We start from the raw sequence: 16,412 nt of genomic DNA on the forward strand, positions 1-16,412 counted from the left end.
ACAGCAATAACCTTTTGGACCTATTACATACTGTGAGTCTTTATTTCTTATGTTTAATCCAGTTTAGTACAATCATAATTTGCTCAGATGGAGTGTTTAAGATGTGTATTTCTCACAGCAGCTCTTGTACCCAAGTTATTGTTTGGACCATGCAAACCATTTTTGGTTCCCAAACAGAGCAGCCAGGGAAAAATTTAAGAAACCAATGCTGAGAAAGAGGATTCAGTTTTCCAAAGAAAGCAAGCAAGCCTTGTGCCTTTGAATCTCGAGCACGAGAAGTGAGATTTTGTAACTGCAGCTCTGACTTTCTCACAGAATCGTTAAGAAAAGACAGTTGCTCATAAGTTTTATATTTCATGGATTTTTCACAACTGAGAATTAAGTCATCTTGGGGTTTTTTCTTTCCTAATTTGCCTACATTTAAGTCTAATAATAGTTTATTAAACCTGGCATGTGGAATAGCAGAGTCTTAGTGCTGGAAAGTTTGGGATTCATTTCCTCCAGCACTTGAAGATCTCGTGTCACACAGGGTTGTCTCAGGCAGTGAGTTGTTCGGGTGTAATCTGCTCCTGCCACCAACTTTGTTTATGAGAAAACCTAATCTGGCTGTGAGAACTGGACTTATTTGAAAGTAATTGACAGGAACTGTGGCTGTGATCCCCAATATAAGCTTTTTCCAGTCACTTTGGGGAGATTAGATGTCTCTTAACATCATCTTACTGGCAGTGAAGTTGCTCCAAAGGGACTCCTTTAATCATATTAGTTTCGCTGCCATCACCCCGTCTCCAGAGTCTTTCTTCTCTCCTAATAGAACCAAATCTGCTTTTGCCATCTATTAGGTCCAACATTAATGCTCCTTTGCATATTAATTACTCTTACTTTACCTATAACACTCAGCCCACGATCAGCTGGCTCCCCATTTGGGATCTGAAGGCTGGGAGCTGTTACTTTCTCCTTCTGGCAGTAGAAAACACTGTATTGTGCCATTTCATTTTCTACTTTTTTATAAGAATCACTGAATAAAGAATGAAGTAAAACAGAAAAGACGTAACAATTGAGTCAAGAATTCGCCCAGCCTTTATTTTGGCTTGTAATGTCATTTATGAATGAATTTTCCCTATATTATAAAAAGTTAGCCCTGGTTTCTTATTCTAAATATTTTAACAAACTTTTTAGGGAACTTCTGAGCGATGTAATATCTTAGTTTCACTTATGCGTGTGTGGGAGGGTGTAGTTAAACGAAGCTTTTTATTTTAAAAAAGAAAGAAGGGGGAAAAAAACCCAGAAGGAAAGTGGTAATGGTGGGGGAATGAGCTCTCAAAAAGGAGCTCTCACAGATTAAAAGATAATTGTGATTATTCCAGGCAGGACTTGCACTGGGACAGCTGTTGAAAAACCCAAATGCTGTGTGTGTCAGTTTGGAACTCAGACCATATCATCCAACAGAAATTGTAGTTATTATCTTCATTGAGTTAGTGTTTCTCTGGCTAAGGAAAAGCCAGACAGGCTGTCATGTTTTTGTGATCTTGAGATGAAATAATTTTCCGAAAGAATTATAAAAGCACATTGTGGATTATAATTATAGACTAAAATGTACTTTACGTTTTTTAGCCTGTATACGGATTTAATAAGAAATTAAACATGTGTAGAGGAAAAGCTCAGTAGAGGAAGGAAGGGATCTAGTGCAGATTACACTATATGAAACATATGTTTGAGATAATGCTGATAGAGCTGAAATATGTGGCCTGTGTTAGAGTTCTGTATACAAATGACGTGCTCATTCCTTCTCTACCATACACACAATTTTACCTTTGACACAGTGGGGAGCAGTGCCAATGAGTAATTAAGAAAGCATGGAAGCAAAATAAGTTTCTGAGGGGGGTTAATATTATTTCATACATGTTACAGCTGTGAGAGCTGAAGGACAAACTGAAGGTTTGAAGGGAGACGACGTCTTTGTTACACCAGATAGTTCAAATAGCTGGAAAAACAGGCAAACTTTCAAGCCTTGATTTTTTTTATTTTTTTTTCCCCCTCTCTCAGATCACAGTATTTATAACAATCTGTCTTGGGAGATTAATGTTCAAGGCAATAGATCTGATAGTCATTCACGTCCCAACTTTGGTCAGAAATGAATGTTTCTTTTTCAAAGTTTTGTCGTAATGTGGTTCTCAGACACTGCAAATAAATGGTTTAGCTGAGTACAGACGGTGTATTAAAAGTGTCTAAAGAAGAAAAATAGCAGTTGGAAAGAAAGACAAGCCCAGAGCTCTAGAATCAGTATTCTGGCATTCCAGGGCAATGGAAACTTTAAATATACACTAGTTTTCATCAGATTTTTTTGTGAAGTCTTTAATAAGCTTGAGCTGAGTCACCTGCATTTGTTTGGTAGAACATCAGTTTCTCATCTCAGTATTATCTCATCCTCTGTGGTGGAATTCCAGGGAACTGCAAAGTTACTTGTGAAGCAGGAGGAAAGAAGGGGAAATAACTATGTGAGGGTTTATTGAAAATGCTAAATTTCAGAATTATATTTATGAATGAAAACATGGATGTGCTTGCAGCATCATACATTCCACTTTTCTGTAGGGACAATGCTTTATGTCTCAGATGTGATACTCTTGTACTTTGGTTGAGAACCTGGGGAAGAAATTGAGTTAAAAAAGTAACTAACAAGAGTTATATGCAAGTGTACATCTGAAGTAATAAATGTGTAGCTACTACTACTGTAAAATAACAGAGTGTGTTCTCTCTAATGAGGAGTAGCACAGTTTTATCTCTTATCATTTTGATTCTTCAACCTTCTGTGTTCCTACATCAGAGTCTGGGAGCTGTTGATAAATGATTGATGATACACTGATACCTCATTAGAAGGGGGCAGGTGATTTCTTAAGGATAACAGAAGAAGGCATGGATAGAAGTTACAGTGATTATATACCACAAACTAAATTTCTTCACCTATGGGGGCACCCCCTCCAAAAATGTCAACCAATGCTTTGGGCAGGGGGAGCTGTTTTCATCTGCAGGCACAAAGAGAAAGGGAAGAGAGGCCAGGAGAAGGGCTGGAGCATCCTTTGAGTGCTGCTAACACCCTTTCTAAGAAGATCAAGTGGGTTTTTTTAATTCTGTGGGTTTGGGGTTTCTCACTTTGTTTGTTTTTTCTCACAGGTTATCTGTAGCCTGGAGAACCAAATCCTCAGGCTGAGGGAAGAGCTCATTCAGGCGAACTCTCTGCGGAACCAGCAGCTGCTGGACCTGAGCCGTCAGAGGGACGAGGAGAAGGTGAAGGCAGCTCGAGAAAAGGAGGCAACAGTGAACAAGATGAAGATGGAGACGGAAAAAATGATCTTAGACCTGAAGAAGAAGCACGCAGCTGAGACAGAGAAGGTCTTGAACAAGGTAAGAGAGTCACATGGGGCAGATTTGTGGGGTGTTGAGGAAGGGGAACAGTCACCCCAAAAGTCAGCTAAGCAAAGCTTCCCCGGGGGAAGTGTTTAGGGGTCACTTGAGTTGGAAAAACAGAGGTCTGCTGTAGATCTGCCCTCTGTGGTTCTGTGATGAAAACCTTCACTCTGAGCCGTGGCTGTGATCTGAGCCCTGGGAGAGGGACTGGGAGCACCTCCAGCCCCGGGCAGCACCCAGAGGGCAGGAGTGGAAGGTGCCCTGAGGTGCTTGGGAGCCAGCAGGACTTTAAAAACACAGGTGATTTCACAGGTAAGGCCAGCCAAGGACCCAGCTAATCACTTCCTCTTTGCTGGAATAAAGAGTAGAAAGGGTGGTTCAGCCTGACCAAGCTTTTTGTCCCTTAAAAAGAAGGTAAGTTCCTAAGGAGGCAAAAACTCAGGCTAAAACTGCAAGGAGATTGGATCTAGTTGCTGATGATGGCTGGTCTTATGTTGCTTGTGTGCATCAAGTGAGCGAAGACTCTGGAAAAGGCTTGAAAATGGAAATTTATGTTTCAGATCCATCAAGGTTTCCCTCCCCTTTCTGTTCCATGGAGGTCACTGCCCACACCTGTGCTTGCTGAGCATCCCCTTGGACCCATGTCTTGAATTCAAGGATTTCCTTCCATTAGGGAGCTAAAACATGGGAGTTTTATTTCAAAAGCTAAACCAAAAAAAAAACCCCTACTTAATATTTATATAGACACTGTGTATGTGTAAGCAGATAGTTGTTGAAGTATCTTTTATACCCATTAATGCACTAAATCACACATTTTCTTGCAAAGGGATGTGCAGTGGCACAAATTAACAGTCTGCAGAGACTGTTTGAGCAGCCTTTGTGCAAGTGACATTTCATTTACCTGCGTCAGGTTCTTGGTCTGTAATTTTAAAGAGCATTGGGGGGATTATGTTGGAAATCAGCCAGGCTGAAGCCATTAAAATGGCTGTGATCAACAATTCAGGATCTTTTCTGAATGTAAGGAAAGCTCCGCTTGGCATAATTATTTAAAGCCAAGGTCACAGAAAGTATTTAAACCTTTGAAATTCATCATTAAAGGATTAATTTTAACTCAGGAAGACATTGTCATTTTTGCTTAAAAATGGAATTTGAATCTCAATTCTTTTCTTTCTTTGATCTTTTTTTTTTACATGTGTAGTATAGCAAAAGAAAAGTTAACTTCTTTACATCCTCAAATTAAAGTTACAAATAATCCTTCATGGGGCAATATCTTTAATAGTCTTGAATTGTCATTTCTGTCAGAAATACTGGTTTTTCTAATTTGTTGGATTTTTTCTATTTTTCAAAAAAATTTGCTAATTTTCAGCTACATTAACTGCTATTGAATTTATTTATTTTTTTTAAATTTAACCTACATCCCTATTTTTTGCCTCTAATCTGAAGAGCACATGTTAAGTAAAAGATAGGAGTGGAAAAGAAAAAAGTATCTCTGTTGAAAAGTCTTTCACAGACATGTGAAAATACCTGGCATTATCTTCAAATCTCCCTTTCCCATGCTGCTTCCTTTCTGTCTTCCAAATGTAGGGCTGTGGAAATTGGCCACAAGGTCTAAAAGTCAAAGCAGCTTAAAGGGCAACCTCCATTTAAAGCTCAAAAGTAACAGTTTCAGCTAACTTAGTTCAAATCTTGATCCTATTACAGTCCACAGAACTTTGATGGAGGAGATTTTATCCAAGAGGGGGAGAAAAAAAAAAGCAGCATCTTAATAACAGCATGAGCCTTGAAACTTGTTTTCTAAAATCTTTTTATTTTTCTACCGGATCTTGTTACCTTGAAATTTAGGGCAATATGGGAGAAAAATTTGTTCTCTAAATCTGCTTTTTTTTCCTGCCAATTCTGTGAAGATTGCTTAAAAATCCAATGGGAAGCTGAATTTCAGTGTTTAGGCGTGGAACATCTGACTGTCCAGATTTTCTGAAGGTCAGTCCATTCTCAAGTGAGGGATCTCATTCCTCTGATCTCCTCTGTGAGTAATGTTGATTTCTGTGTGGATTGCTTTGTGTCACTGTGGACATGAGGAAATACAAAAGAAATGGTTCATACTTAAGTGAAAAGAAAAATAGAAGTTAAAATGGGTAGAAGGAGATGTAGGATTCCTATGGGATTTCCCTCCCCATAGTCCTGCTGCTGTGGGGGTGGGAAGGAGGAGAGTGAGGGGCAGAAGCAGAGGAACAGTTTTCATTACAAGCACACTAAACATTGAAATATTGGTTGGTATTTCTAGGCAGCTTTTCAATATTTAGGGGCACATAATTTATTGAGGTCTTTAATTTTCTCTTGCTTAAAAATCTTGACTTTAAAGCTACTACATTGTTCATTGTGCTATTAGTTCCTGAGCAATTCCTTAACATGTCAGACTTCATCAGGACTGGTGTCCTTTGGAGATTCCAAGGGCAGCATTAGGATTGTCAACATGCATGGGGTTTTTTTTCTGCTTTGTTTCTGTAAATAACGAGTGTAAAGTTTTAAGATCATTTTTCTGCAAAGTCTTGAGCCACATTAGGAAGAAATCCTTCCCTGTGAGGGTGGGGAGGCCCTGGCACAGGTTGCCCAGAGAAGCTGTGGCTGCCCCTGGATCCCTGGAAGTGTCCAAGGCCAGGTTGGACAGGGCTTGGAGCAACCTGGGCTGGTGGAAGGTGTCCCTGCCCATGGCAGGGGGTGGCACTGGATGAGCTTTAAGATCCCTTCCAACCCAAACCATTCTGGGATTCAGTGCTGTTTGGGAATACACAGAGCTGCAGTTGGGCTCCTGATTCCAGCAGGGACAGGTGTGTTCCAGGTTGCAGCAGGAACACTCCTCAGCCAGGTAGAATGGGCTGTCCAAGGTTATTGAGCATTCCCAGGTTTGCCAGGAGGGACTAAAAGCAGAGACAAACCGTGTCTAAGTGTGTGCAGATGTGAGCCTTGGCACTGCTGCTGTTTGCAACGTTCATCTGTGGTATTTTCTTGGCAGAGGAAAGGAGCGTTCAGAAAGCACGACCCAGGCAGAGCAGTGGCCCTGCTAACAATGCTCAAAGGAAGCAACCTTGGAACACTGAAAATATCCCCTAAAAAAGCTCCCTTTGAGCAGCACACATGAGTAAATTGGAGTGGGAGAAGATGATGATGGGGTTTTTTTTCTCATCTCTAAATAATTTTCGACATTTAGCTTTTTATTGACTTCTTTTCTATATTTTAATAGGTATTTTGACTCATTCTGTTAAAGGTTTATGCAGGTTCCAGGAACATCTAATTCCCTTTCACTGCTGCTTTTCTTGTGGAGAAGTAATTTACATTTTTGTGCCTTGACTGTGCTGAACACACATGATATTTGATTACAGGATGAAGCTGTAGTCACAAAAAAAAAAAAAAAAAAGAGTTAAACACTTTAATTTTGGGACTGAAATTCTTCTGATGTGAGTACAGTTGTGAAATGGTCCCTCTGGAGAGATGGGACTTCAGGATGACATCAAACCTGGCCAGAGAGCCATGCACGTCATGCCTGCAGACTTTAATGATGTAACAGTTAGTTGTGCTCTGAGATTCCTGTTAGTTTAAATAAAATTTGACATTTATCTAGTCTATACCTGTTACCATCACTCCACATAGAACTGGTGGGAAGTCCACATAAAACTAAGATCCCTGGGGACTTAAGAGTTAAGGTCACTGTGTAAGTGACCACTTCCTAATTAGGAATAAGTCTTTTATATAATGGTTATGTTGTAATATAATGCTTTTATAAATGTTTTCAAAACTCTTCAGTGTCCTATAATTGGATGCTTAGTTTTTGGGCTACTTCTTGCATACAAAATCACAAGTAAGGTACTGATAATGTGCCCTAGGGAACATTTCAGTCCTTCCTTCAGCATCAAGCTTTGTGCTGGGGATGAATTACCTGCCCAGCACAGCCCTCGGACACGGTCCAGTTGGATGGAGTCCTTGGGAATGTTTTCCTGCTGCATGTGTAGGAATATCTGTAATTCACAGTGTCTGTTCTGGCACTTGGTGTCAGTACTGGTGCAGGTGATGTCACACTGTTCAGCACTGGCAAAGAATAGGAGATGAAGGGAACAAAAATGAATCTTCAGGGGTGAAAGGTGCTCCAAGAGATACTTGATTAAAAGGCTTGAGTTCCCCCTGAGCCATTACCTCTGCTCACTAAGTACCAGCATTGTGTGCTTTCCATTTGTGAGTCCTGTCTCTCCAGCTCTTGTTCTTCTCTGTCAGCTCTGCATTTCATTAACCACCAAAAATGGTTCCATCTTTGTCCCAAGACCTTCTGAGGACAGGACCATCTCAGCAGCAGCTCTGTAGGTTCCTGCTGAGGCCTCTCAGTGTGGTGGAGTCTTTGACCTTTCACTCCATGAATTCCAACACTCCCAGCCCCTCTAGAGATAACCCTCTTTGTGGGAGCATCCAGAGGAACTGCTTCCACACTCCTTGCAGCAATTCCCTGATTGTTTACGTGGGGGCAAATAGCTCAGCCATGAAATGTGGACGTGTTTTCTTCCCAAGTGTAATGATATCATTAAATTGTGTCTAATTATGATGTAGATGTTTGTCTCCTTGCTGAATGAGTTCAGGATCTCTACCAGTTGTCTGTGTGCCATTTTTTTAAAGTGTTTGTTTGAATCTATTACATCAATTATTTAGCCTAGGCCTTAGCTATGAATAATTTAAAGAGCCTCCAATTCTTACAAAGAAGAGTTGGATGTTTCCCAACTCTCTTAACATTTTTCATTATGATCCAAGAACTATTGTCTATGATATTATCTCTCTGTTCCAGAGTAGGAATATTTTTATTGTTTTTGCTTTGTAGAGTCTGTGTACATTAACTTACATTTGGTTCTTGAACATTTCTGACACAGTGTTAGTGATTCACCAACTAATATTAATAAAAAGGAGCTTAGTACTTTGGCTTTGTTGGAGAAAACCTGGCAAAAGCCTAGAAGATCAAGAAAAAAGGAATTTCAAAAAGAGAAAAGGTTTTTAGTGTGTGTTAGCACAAGAAGAGCAGATTATTTAATCTGTCTTTGTAGTACCTTTGCAGCAAATCCTGCAAAAATATTTTGCTTTTAGATGAAGGAAGAAGAGCAGTTTTGTCTCCAGTGTGTCCCTTTTTGCACTGCTCCTTCTGATTCCTCCAAAGAAAAGGGAAGAAAGATGATAGTGGACCAGGAACGTGGTCACAGGAATGGCACCATCCCTCAGGGAGCCATTTGGAAGAGCCTTCAATCACCAGAGCCAAATGTGAAGAAAAGGATGGTAGAATCATCTCAGGGATGTTTCACTCAAATAAGACTAAACAGAATTTATGGCACTCTCCTACCAGAGATATTTCAAAGCAAGAGCTGCAGTTATTCACAGAGTTACTCTGCTTCTGCCTCCTTTAAAAAAATTAACATAAAAACTCAGAAAAAACTGAACCAGAAAACCACAGGTCAGATTTCTGCTCACCAGCTGTATTTATAAATCTGGTTCCACAGTTTGGAACCAAGAAAAGTTGGTGTAACTGTGGGGAAAAAAAGGTACACCCAAGAGCAATAGGCTCACTTTTTAATATCTTCATTAATGTTTGAGGGGAGATCAAGCACCATTATTTGCACTCACAAATCACACCATAGAGTTAAATATTGAAATGACTGATGCAATGCTGTTAAGAAATGAGAACCAGACAAGAGCTAAATGATAAACTATGACAAAATATGGAATTAGAAAGATAGCTTTCAGCAGGGCAAGGACTGATATAATTAAAATTAGAGGTCTATCATATGGCCCATCTTTCAGTGCACTTTACTGATGTCTTGTCATATGAATTATAGTTGGGTAGTTGTTTGAGAAGTTTGTTTGGTTTTTTAGGGTTTTGTGTTTTTTTTTTAACCAACTGGTGTTAAGGATCTGTTGAAGAAGCATTCACAGGTGGGTTTTTTTTGTCTTCTCTGTCTCCTCTTTCTTCTTTAAGTCTGTGTCCAAACACCACCCTAGTTCTGCAGCACTGGGACACATGCTGCTTTCTCTCAATTCCATGACTTCCAGGTTGGAGCCTTTGGAGTACATTCATAAGATCAAGACTCACAAAATCATGAAGGTGGTGGATAAGGTGAATGCTGAGGTTTTTCCAGTGGCAGAATGACTGTTCTGATTATTTTTTCAATATTTTCCTGGGCCTTTCTTCACTCTCCAAACAACCTGTAATGCACCGACTTTATCTTGCTATACACAATTACTTATTATTTTAACTTTGTTAAATATTTTTAAAAGCCTGATTGAATCATTACCTCATTCTCTCCCTGTGTCCTGGAGAAGGCTGATTGCTCGTAGATACAGTTTTCTCTGATTTACCAATTTTACTTATCCTTACATCCCCAAGGTATGTTATAATATTAGGAAAAACATTGGCTGTTTTCCAGTTCAGTACTGACTCTAATGTGAGATTACTGGGGTTTTGGTTTTTTTAACAACTCAGCCAATTAATTTTGAGATTATTTCAGAGTTATTGAATGAACAGCATCAGGTCTGAGTTCCTGGTCAGGGCTGACAGGGCAGATCCTACAACCAGTGCCCAGGTACTGGATCCTGGTCCCTGCAGCCATCACTGCTGGTTTCACTGGGGATCCTTCATGGTTTGGGTTGTGCAAACAGCAGTAACTGGTGTTTGTTACTTGGAATTAAAAGCAGGAATTTCTCCTGCATCCCATGCCATGAGCTCCACTTCTTACTCTGGTTGGAAGTTTCTGTGGTGAAGCATCCCCGACACAAGACCTTCTCAAGTCCCCCAAACCCAACAGTCAGTGCAGGCCAGCCCAAAAGCTGCCCCATGGAACGTGTCCACCACATCCGTGTTTGGGTGAGTGCAGTAAAAAATTCAAATTTACAAATAGTTTTATTTAGAAAAAATGCCCAGTGAAAAAAAAAAACATCTTCATTGCATATTTAAATTCTGGCACAATTTGAAGACATTGTTTACACACATTTGCTGTTTCTTCCTTGTAATAGAGAAAAGCTGCAGGTGGTTTTTTTTCTTCTTCTTCTTTTTGGAGGAGAAGGAGTGTTTGGGAAATAGGGAAGGGGTAAAACAATGCTATTAGTCCTTCAGAGTATTTCATGTGAAGAAAGAAAAGTGTTCCAAAATGACTTGCTTAGAGCTGCAGAACGTGTCACAGAGTAAAACCCACCTTCATTAAACGGGTGAGAAAGAATTCTAATTGTTTTGAAGTTCTTATGATCAGTCTGCATATGCTTCATTGTAACGTGATACTAAAGTGCCTCAATTATGGTTTGTATATTTTGGTGCCAGAAGGGTTTTTTTCTTATGCTAAATTATTAAGTTCTGTCAGCTGCTGGGCTGTCATATAGAGATACAGTAAATCACATTATATTTTGTCATGGATTACACAGAGCAATAAATTTGGGAACAGAGATCAAAGTAGTTTCACAATCACATCTGAGTGTAGGAGGGGTGTTTAACTTGTAGAAAATCTGATTTAGGTGAAACTGTTGCAGTTCTTGTGTGAATTCGAAATGAATTTGAGTGTTTGCTTGAAAATGAATAAGGTACAAATCCCCAAAAGAGTTCTCCTGTATTTAGTTCAGAGGAGTTAATTCTGACCTACAGCTGCAGGATGGAGAAGGGATAAATAATTAAACACTGGGAATGTTCAGAGTCTCGCAATGTCTTATTTATGTTTTTAATTGCTTGATGATTGAGCAATATATTCCATTCTCCTTTTAATTGGGCCTTTGCTGGACTTGCACAGTTACTCATCGTTGCATTAATGGGTTCTGGCTCCGGGAAGTTGTCGCTCTTTTGGGGAAGCTTTGTTGTATTTAAAACTACAAAAAGTAATCCAACATAATCTTGCTAAGGAACACTGATGGCTTCAGATCATAGATTTGTTCAGGGATTTGGTTGTATTTTCAGTGTTTGTCTTTCCAACTGTAGAAGCTTAACTTTTTTGAGCTCTCATCTAATGATGTAATTTCATAATACTGAGTTAGCTTAGCGATACTGAGTTAATTTAGTGGTACAGTCTGTCTTCTTGTTTCCAGTTTTTCTTCTATTTAACACAAAAGATTCTATCTCCAAATGATACATAGGACGTTTTTCTTGCCATTCATTATGTTCAGTGCTTGTTACTTCCACGAAATTCAACTTAAAACAGCAATGCAGCATCTAAAAAAATGAAAACCTCATTGCTATCCCTTCATAATTCTTTCAGGAGCCTTCTAGTCTCTCCTTGGCTAAAATCAAGGCATGTAAACTTAGCTGATACATAATGATAAAGTGCCTGGGTCTTGGAAATCTCCAATTTCTGAAAGAATCGTGTATTGTAAGGCTCCTATTGAATAGTCCTTAAGGGAGTCAAGGCATGGATCAGTGTCACATCTCGGTGCTGCTGCCTTCTGTTTGTGGAGGAAGTTTTAGCTTTGACTTGCATCTTCAAAGATGTTTAGCAACCTGTCCCTTGGTGATTTTACTGGGTGTCAGCTGTTTGGGTACCAAAAACATCTGGGCCCGACTGACCCTGTAAACTTCTTTATATTAGAGTGGGAGAGAGCCAGAGCACATGAGCGAGAGAGGCGCCTGTGCAGCAGTGCCCCGTGTTCCTGAGGGATAAAGGCAGCTTGTAAAAGCCCAGATAATTCCTGTTGGGTGCATGTTTTCTTTGTTAAAGCTCTGAAAAAGAACGTGCCACCACTTTTGATGTAATGTCTTAAACCCACTTTGAATAACCGTCTTCATTTAGTTGGACAGAACAGAAGAAAACGAGGAAATCTTAAAAATCATAATGCAGGAATGTATTTGTGCTGTACCAGATTTAGGCGTGTAGATGAGGGAAAACTGGGCTTCAGGACCCTAAAGTGGAGAGTGTTGCATTCTCCACATCTTCACCAGGTTTACTCAGTTCATATTATTTGAGTGTTGAGCCAAAGAAGGGACCGTGCCATGATGTAAAAGCCGCCTGCCCCCAAACTGACCCAAAAGTTGGTGTGAATCAAAGTCAACGTGACCCAAACTGTCCAGTGTGATGGATGGCAGATGAGAAGCAGTTCCCTGTATTATGATCATCTGAATCTGTTCATTTGCAGGAATCTCTGTCATCACAAAACACAACACTGATTTTGCCGATAGTCATTTCCCAGGTGATTGATGAGAGGGAATCAAAGGAAAATCAACCTCCTCTGCCTGTGCTGTCCATGATTCCCAGCCCGGTGCTTATCACACAGAGCAATCTTTTGGCAAAATGTCACAGAGCAGCTTCATATTAGACCATAATTCATTGTCAGTCCTTTAAGTGCCTGATCCTTGCATCTGTATGATCTTATATAAAGGATAATTAAGGCATTAAACAATTTCATGCAGCAAACCTAATCTATTAATCTGATTTTTAAAACTTTAGTATACAAAGCTTGTATTTTAGGCCAAATCATGCAGTTTGTTTTCAATAAAGTGCCTGGCTCACTGCAATAGTGACAGGAAATCAGCATTAGTGATGCTGGGAAATATTTAGATGCTCAGTAAATCCATTTAGGTGAAGGTAGTAATTGCATCCTAGAGTAAGGATGGTGTAACTGCAGTTGGAGTCTCACAGAGGAATTTTTGGGAGAGTTAAATGTCTGTATTTAATTTCTCTCCATAATTTCAGAATTAATAGAAATACACTGTTGGTTTAAATGAAAAGTCTGGAATTCAGTGTTTTCCTAAGGCACAGTTTGCAGAAGAAGTTTCTCAGAGGGCCCCCATTAAGCACAGAATTGCAATGTACTGCAGGAAGGCAATTCTCTGGACAGGTAGTGTCAAATTCATTTCTAGTCATTCTTGCTTTTTTCCCCCCAACTAAAAGTACTTTGCACATGAATGAGAGAGGGTTTTTTTTCTCCTAAAGATGTATGTTTAAAGAAAAAAAAAAAAGAAAAGATTTATAGACCTCCAAAAGTGAAATGTAAAATAGAATATTAATAGGATTTGGGGATTTCTATCATTCAGTTTCAAAACCCTTGAAGTCATTTGGTACTTGACTAATTATTCTGTTAACATCATTTTGGATATTCAGCTACTTTTAATGGTCTTTTGGGTGGTTCAAGTTCCATATTTGAACTGGTGTGCTGTTTGCAGTGTTGAACAGAGATTCAGCTTTCATTTGGTCTCTGATTAATGGGAAGAGCAGTAGGAAGAACAAGAGTGTTGGTGTAGGAAGTCACCCACTGTCAGTATTAGAGGCACATAAAGAAAATACATGTCAGGCTTTGAGGTCGAAGTGGAATTTTTATGTACAATCAGATGAACTTAAAAGGTGATCTGCTGATCTCTGAAGTTTAAACAGATACTCCACAGAGAGTTTTAACATACTTAATAACAGAAATTGCCACTGGTAGCCATTCTGAAGGTCATTTTCTTTTGACATCCATCAAATTACACAATCTTGAATTTTGGTACAAAGCATAATGCTGTCAAACTTAAATAGAAATATTCCAGAATGTGGAGTGGTGTGTTGTTTTTTGAGGTAAATGGGCCCCATTTACATTAGTTCTTTGATGTTAAATTCCTTGCTGCACATCAGAGAACAGTTGCTTCTTCCCTGGAGCAAGTTTTCTTTCTTCTTTTTCCCCCACCCTTTGATTTTTTCCTCCTTTTTTTTCCCCTTTTTTTCTTTTCTTTTTATTTTTTTTAGTTTGCTTACACTTTTATCTAACTAATTGTGGAGGATCAACTTATGTATGGCCACATTTATCTAGTTGCAGACATTTTGAAAAATGATTCTTTCATAGCTGGTACCCTAAACAGAAAAGTTCTTAAATTTGCTTTACTATTAGTAAATATAGATATATAGATATGTATGTATATATATATATATATCCCTCTAGTGAGGGTTATGAAGATAGAGAATCATGGAATCATTTAGGTTGGAAAAGACCCTTAAGGTCATTGAGTCCAACCATAAACCCAACACTGCCACTAAACCATGTCACAGAATCCCCGAATGGTTTGGATGGAAGGAACCTTAAAGCTCATCCAGTTCCACCCCCTGCCATGGGCAGGGACACCTTCCACTAGACCAGGTTACTCCAAGCCCCATCCAACTTGAACTATAAGTCCCCTCAAATACACCTTATACTTTAAAAACAGCATATAAATACTTTGTAATTAGGGTAGAACAAGTTGTGCTTTTGCGGTGTGGTCCCATCATAGATCCTTTGCTCTTTTATTCTTAATAATTCTGCTCAGTTTCATGAAAGGAGAAAATGAAAAAAGGGGCTGTGTTAGAGTAGCACCCACTAATTCAGACACCACATCTGTAGTGCTAATACCGTTTTTAATTTTTATGTGAAGTGTTTTGTTGAAGTCGATGCAGTTTTGCTCAGCAACCACAATATGATGCTTTAAGGCTTGTTAAAGAATTATAGTTGGTTTTTAAAACCAATTAACTGTAACGAGGACATAATCTTTTTAATACAAAAGTCCTCGCTCTGTAATACAAAATAACTGCATGTAAAATTGTCATAATCAGATAATTTTAGCTAAAATACGTATTAACTGTGTGAAACTAAACAGAAGTTAATTTTTGAATCAGTGGCATTCCTCTATGGCTTATCCAATTTAAACCTTTTTTTCATTACAAGAATGGATATTACAATTGATGCTTCTGACAAGTTTTTGCCAAGTGGGAATTTCAGCAGCCACCTTTTGCACACAGAAAACCGGTTCCAGACCATTAACTGGATTTGCAGCGCTGCCCATTGCTATAAAAAGAGCTCGGCTTTAATGAAGGCTGGCTGACCCTCCAAATGTTCACCTTGCACTTGGATTCTTATTCATTATGTTTCTGAAATAGCAATAACCTGAAAGGGAGGGAATGCCCTTAAAATAACGCAGAAGCAACTCATGAGCCGAGCAGCCGGTTGGAAAAGCAGGAGCCCAGGAAACTGCTGTGTGTGTGTGCACCAGGCCAGGGTGAACCTTCTCACTTGTCAACATAAATGGGGTATAAATCCTCCCCAAAGCTCGCTGTACACAGCTATGTGTGTGTTTACTTTGCTGGAACTCGTTCCTTAAAAAAAAAAAAAAAGAGTAAACAGGTTTCCGGGGTGTAGCAGAGCTGCACGTGCCACAGGGAAGGAGGTTTGTGCCTCCCATGGCTGCACAGTAACAGCCTGTTTAAAGAGGGATTAAATTGGTTTTGTCCCAGGTTTTTAAAAAGGAGAAGCTTCATATTTCTGCAGTAAAAGACAAAGTGGAGAAGAGGGCTCCCAGGCATCCCCAGGAGTCAGATCTCTTCAGCTGAGCAGTGCTGTAACCTGTGGGCTGTAACTCTGCCTTCTGCAGAGCTGTGCTGGTGCTGCTTGTGTGGGTTGTGATGATGCAAGACCTGTCAGGTGTTACAGGTCTCAGAGAAAAGCTGGAGTCAGCAGGAAACACAGAATGGTTTGGGTTGGAAGAACCTTAAAAGTCATCTCATCCCACCCCCTGCCATGGGCAGGGACACCTTCCACCAGCCCAGGTTGCTTCAAGCCCTGTCCAACCTGGCTTGGACACTTCCAGGGATCCAGGGGCAGCCACAGCTTCTCTGGGCAACCTGTGCCAGGGCCTCCCCACCCTCACAGGGAAGGATTTCTTCCCAATATCCCATCTAACCCTCCTTCAGCTCAAGGCCATTCCCTTCTTGTCCTATTGCTACATGCCCTTGACAAGTCCCTCTCCAGCCTTCCTGTAAACCTCCTTTAGGTGCTGGAAGGGAGTGTCCATAGGTTTTAGTGCCACAGAGCTGCCATAGCCAATTTTAGACAACTGGAGCCAATCCTTGTGCAATCTCCAATGGAAGCTTTGGGAGCTCAGTACCTCTGGAATTTAGACCCCTCAAATAGGGATGTTTGGGACTGCAAGTGAATGCAAGAATCTGTGGTTTCTTGGTGGCTGGGAGACAACTTATAAAATATTTTGCTAATTGGAATTTGTTAAAGCCATTGTAAAA

The 16,412-nt window shown here is 39.9% G+C and overlaps 1 protein-coding gene across 4 annotated transcripts in view; it reads left to right on the forward strand.

The window, feature by feature from the left end:
• Window positions 1–16,412, forward strand: part of CEP112 (centrosomal protein 112) — a 148,741-nt gene that overhangs the window by 86,365 nt on the left and 45,964 nt on the right. For all 4 annotated transcript variants that reach the window (XM_027691449.1, XM_027691448.1, XM_027691450.1 and 1 more), the window contains one exon: window positions 3,169–3,399. In XM_027691449.1, the coding sequence (XP_027547250.1) occupies window positions 3,169–3,399 (231 nt within the window). The remainder of the gene's footprint in view (window positions 1–3,168; window positions 3,400–16,412) is intronic.

Source organism: Neopelma chrysocephalum, unplaced genomic scaffold (genome assembly GCF_003984885.1).
Source record: "Neopelma chrysocephalum unplaced genomic scaffold, ASM398488v2 Primary Assembly neopelma1_84, whole genome shotgun sequence".
In the NCBI taxonomy this organism is placed as follows: domain Eukaryota; kingdom Metazoa; phylum Chordata; class Aves; order Passeriformes; family Pipridae; genus Neopelma; species Neopelma chrysocephalum.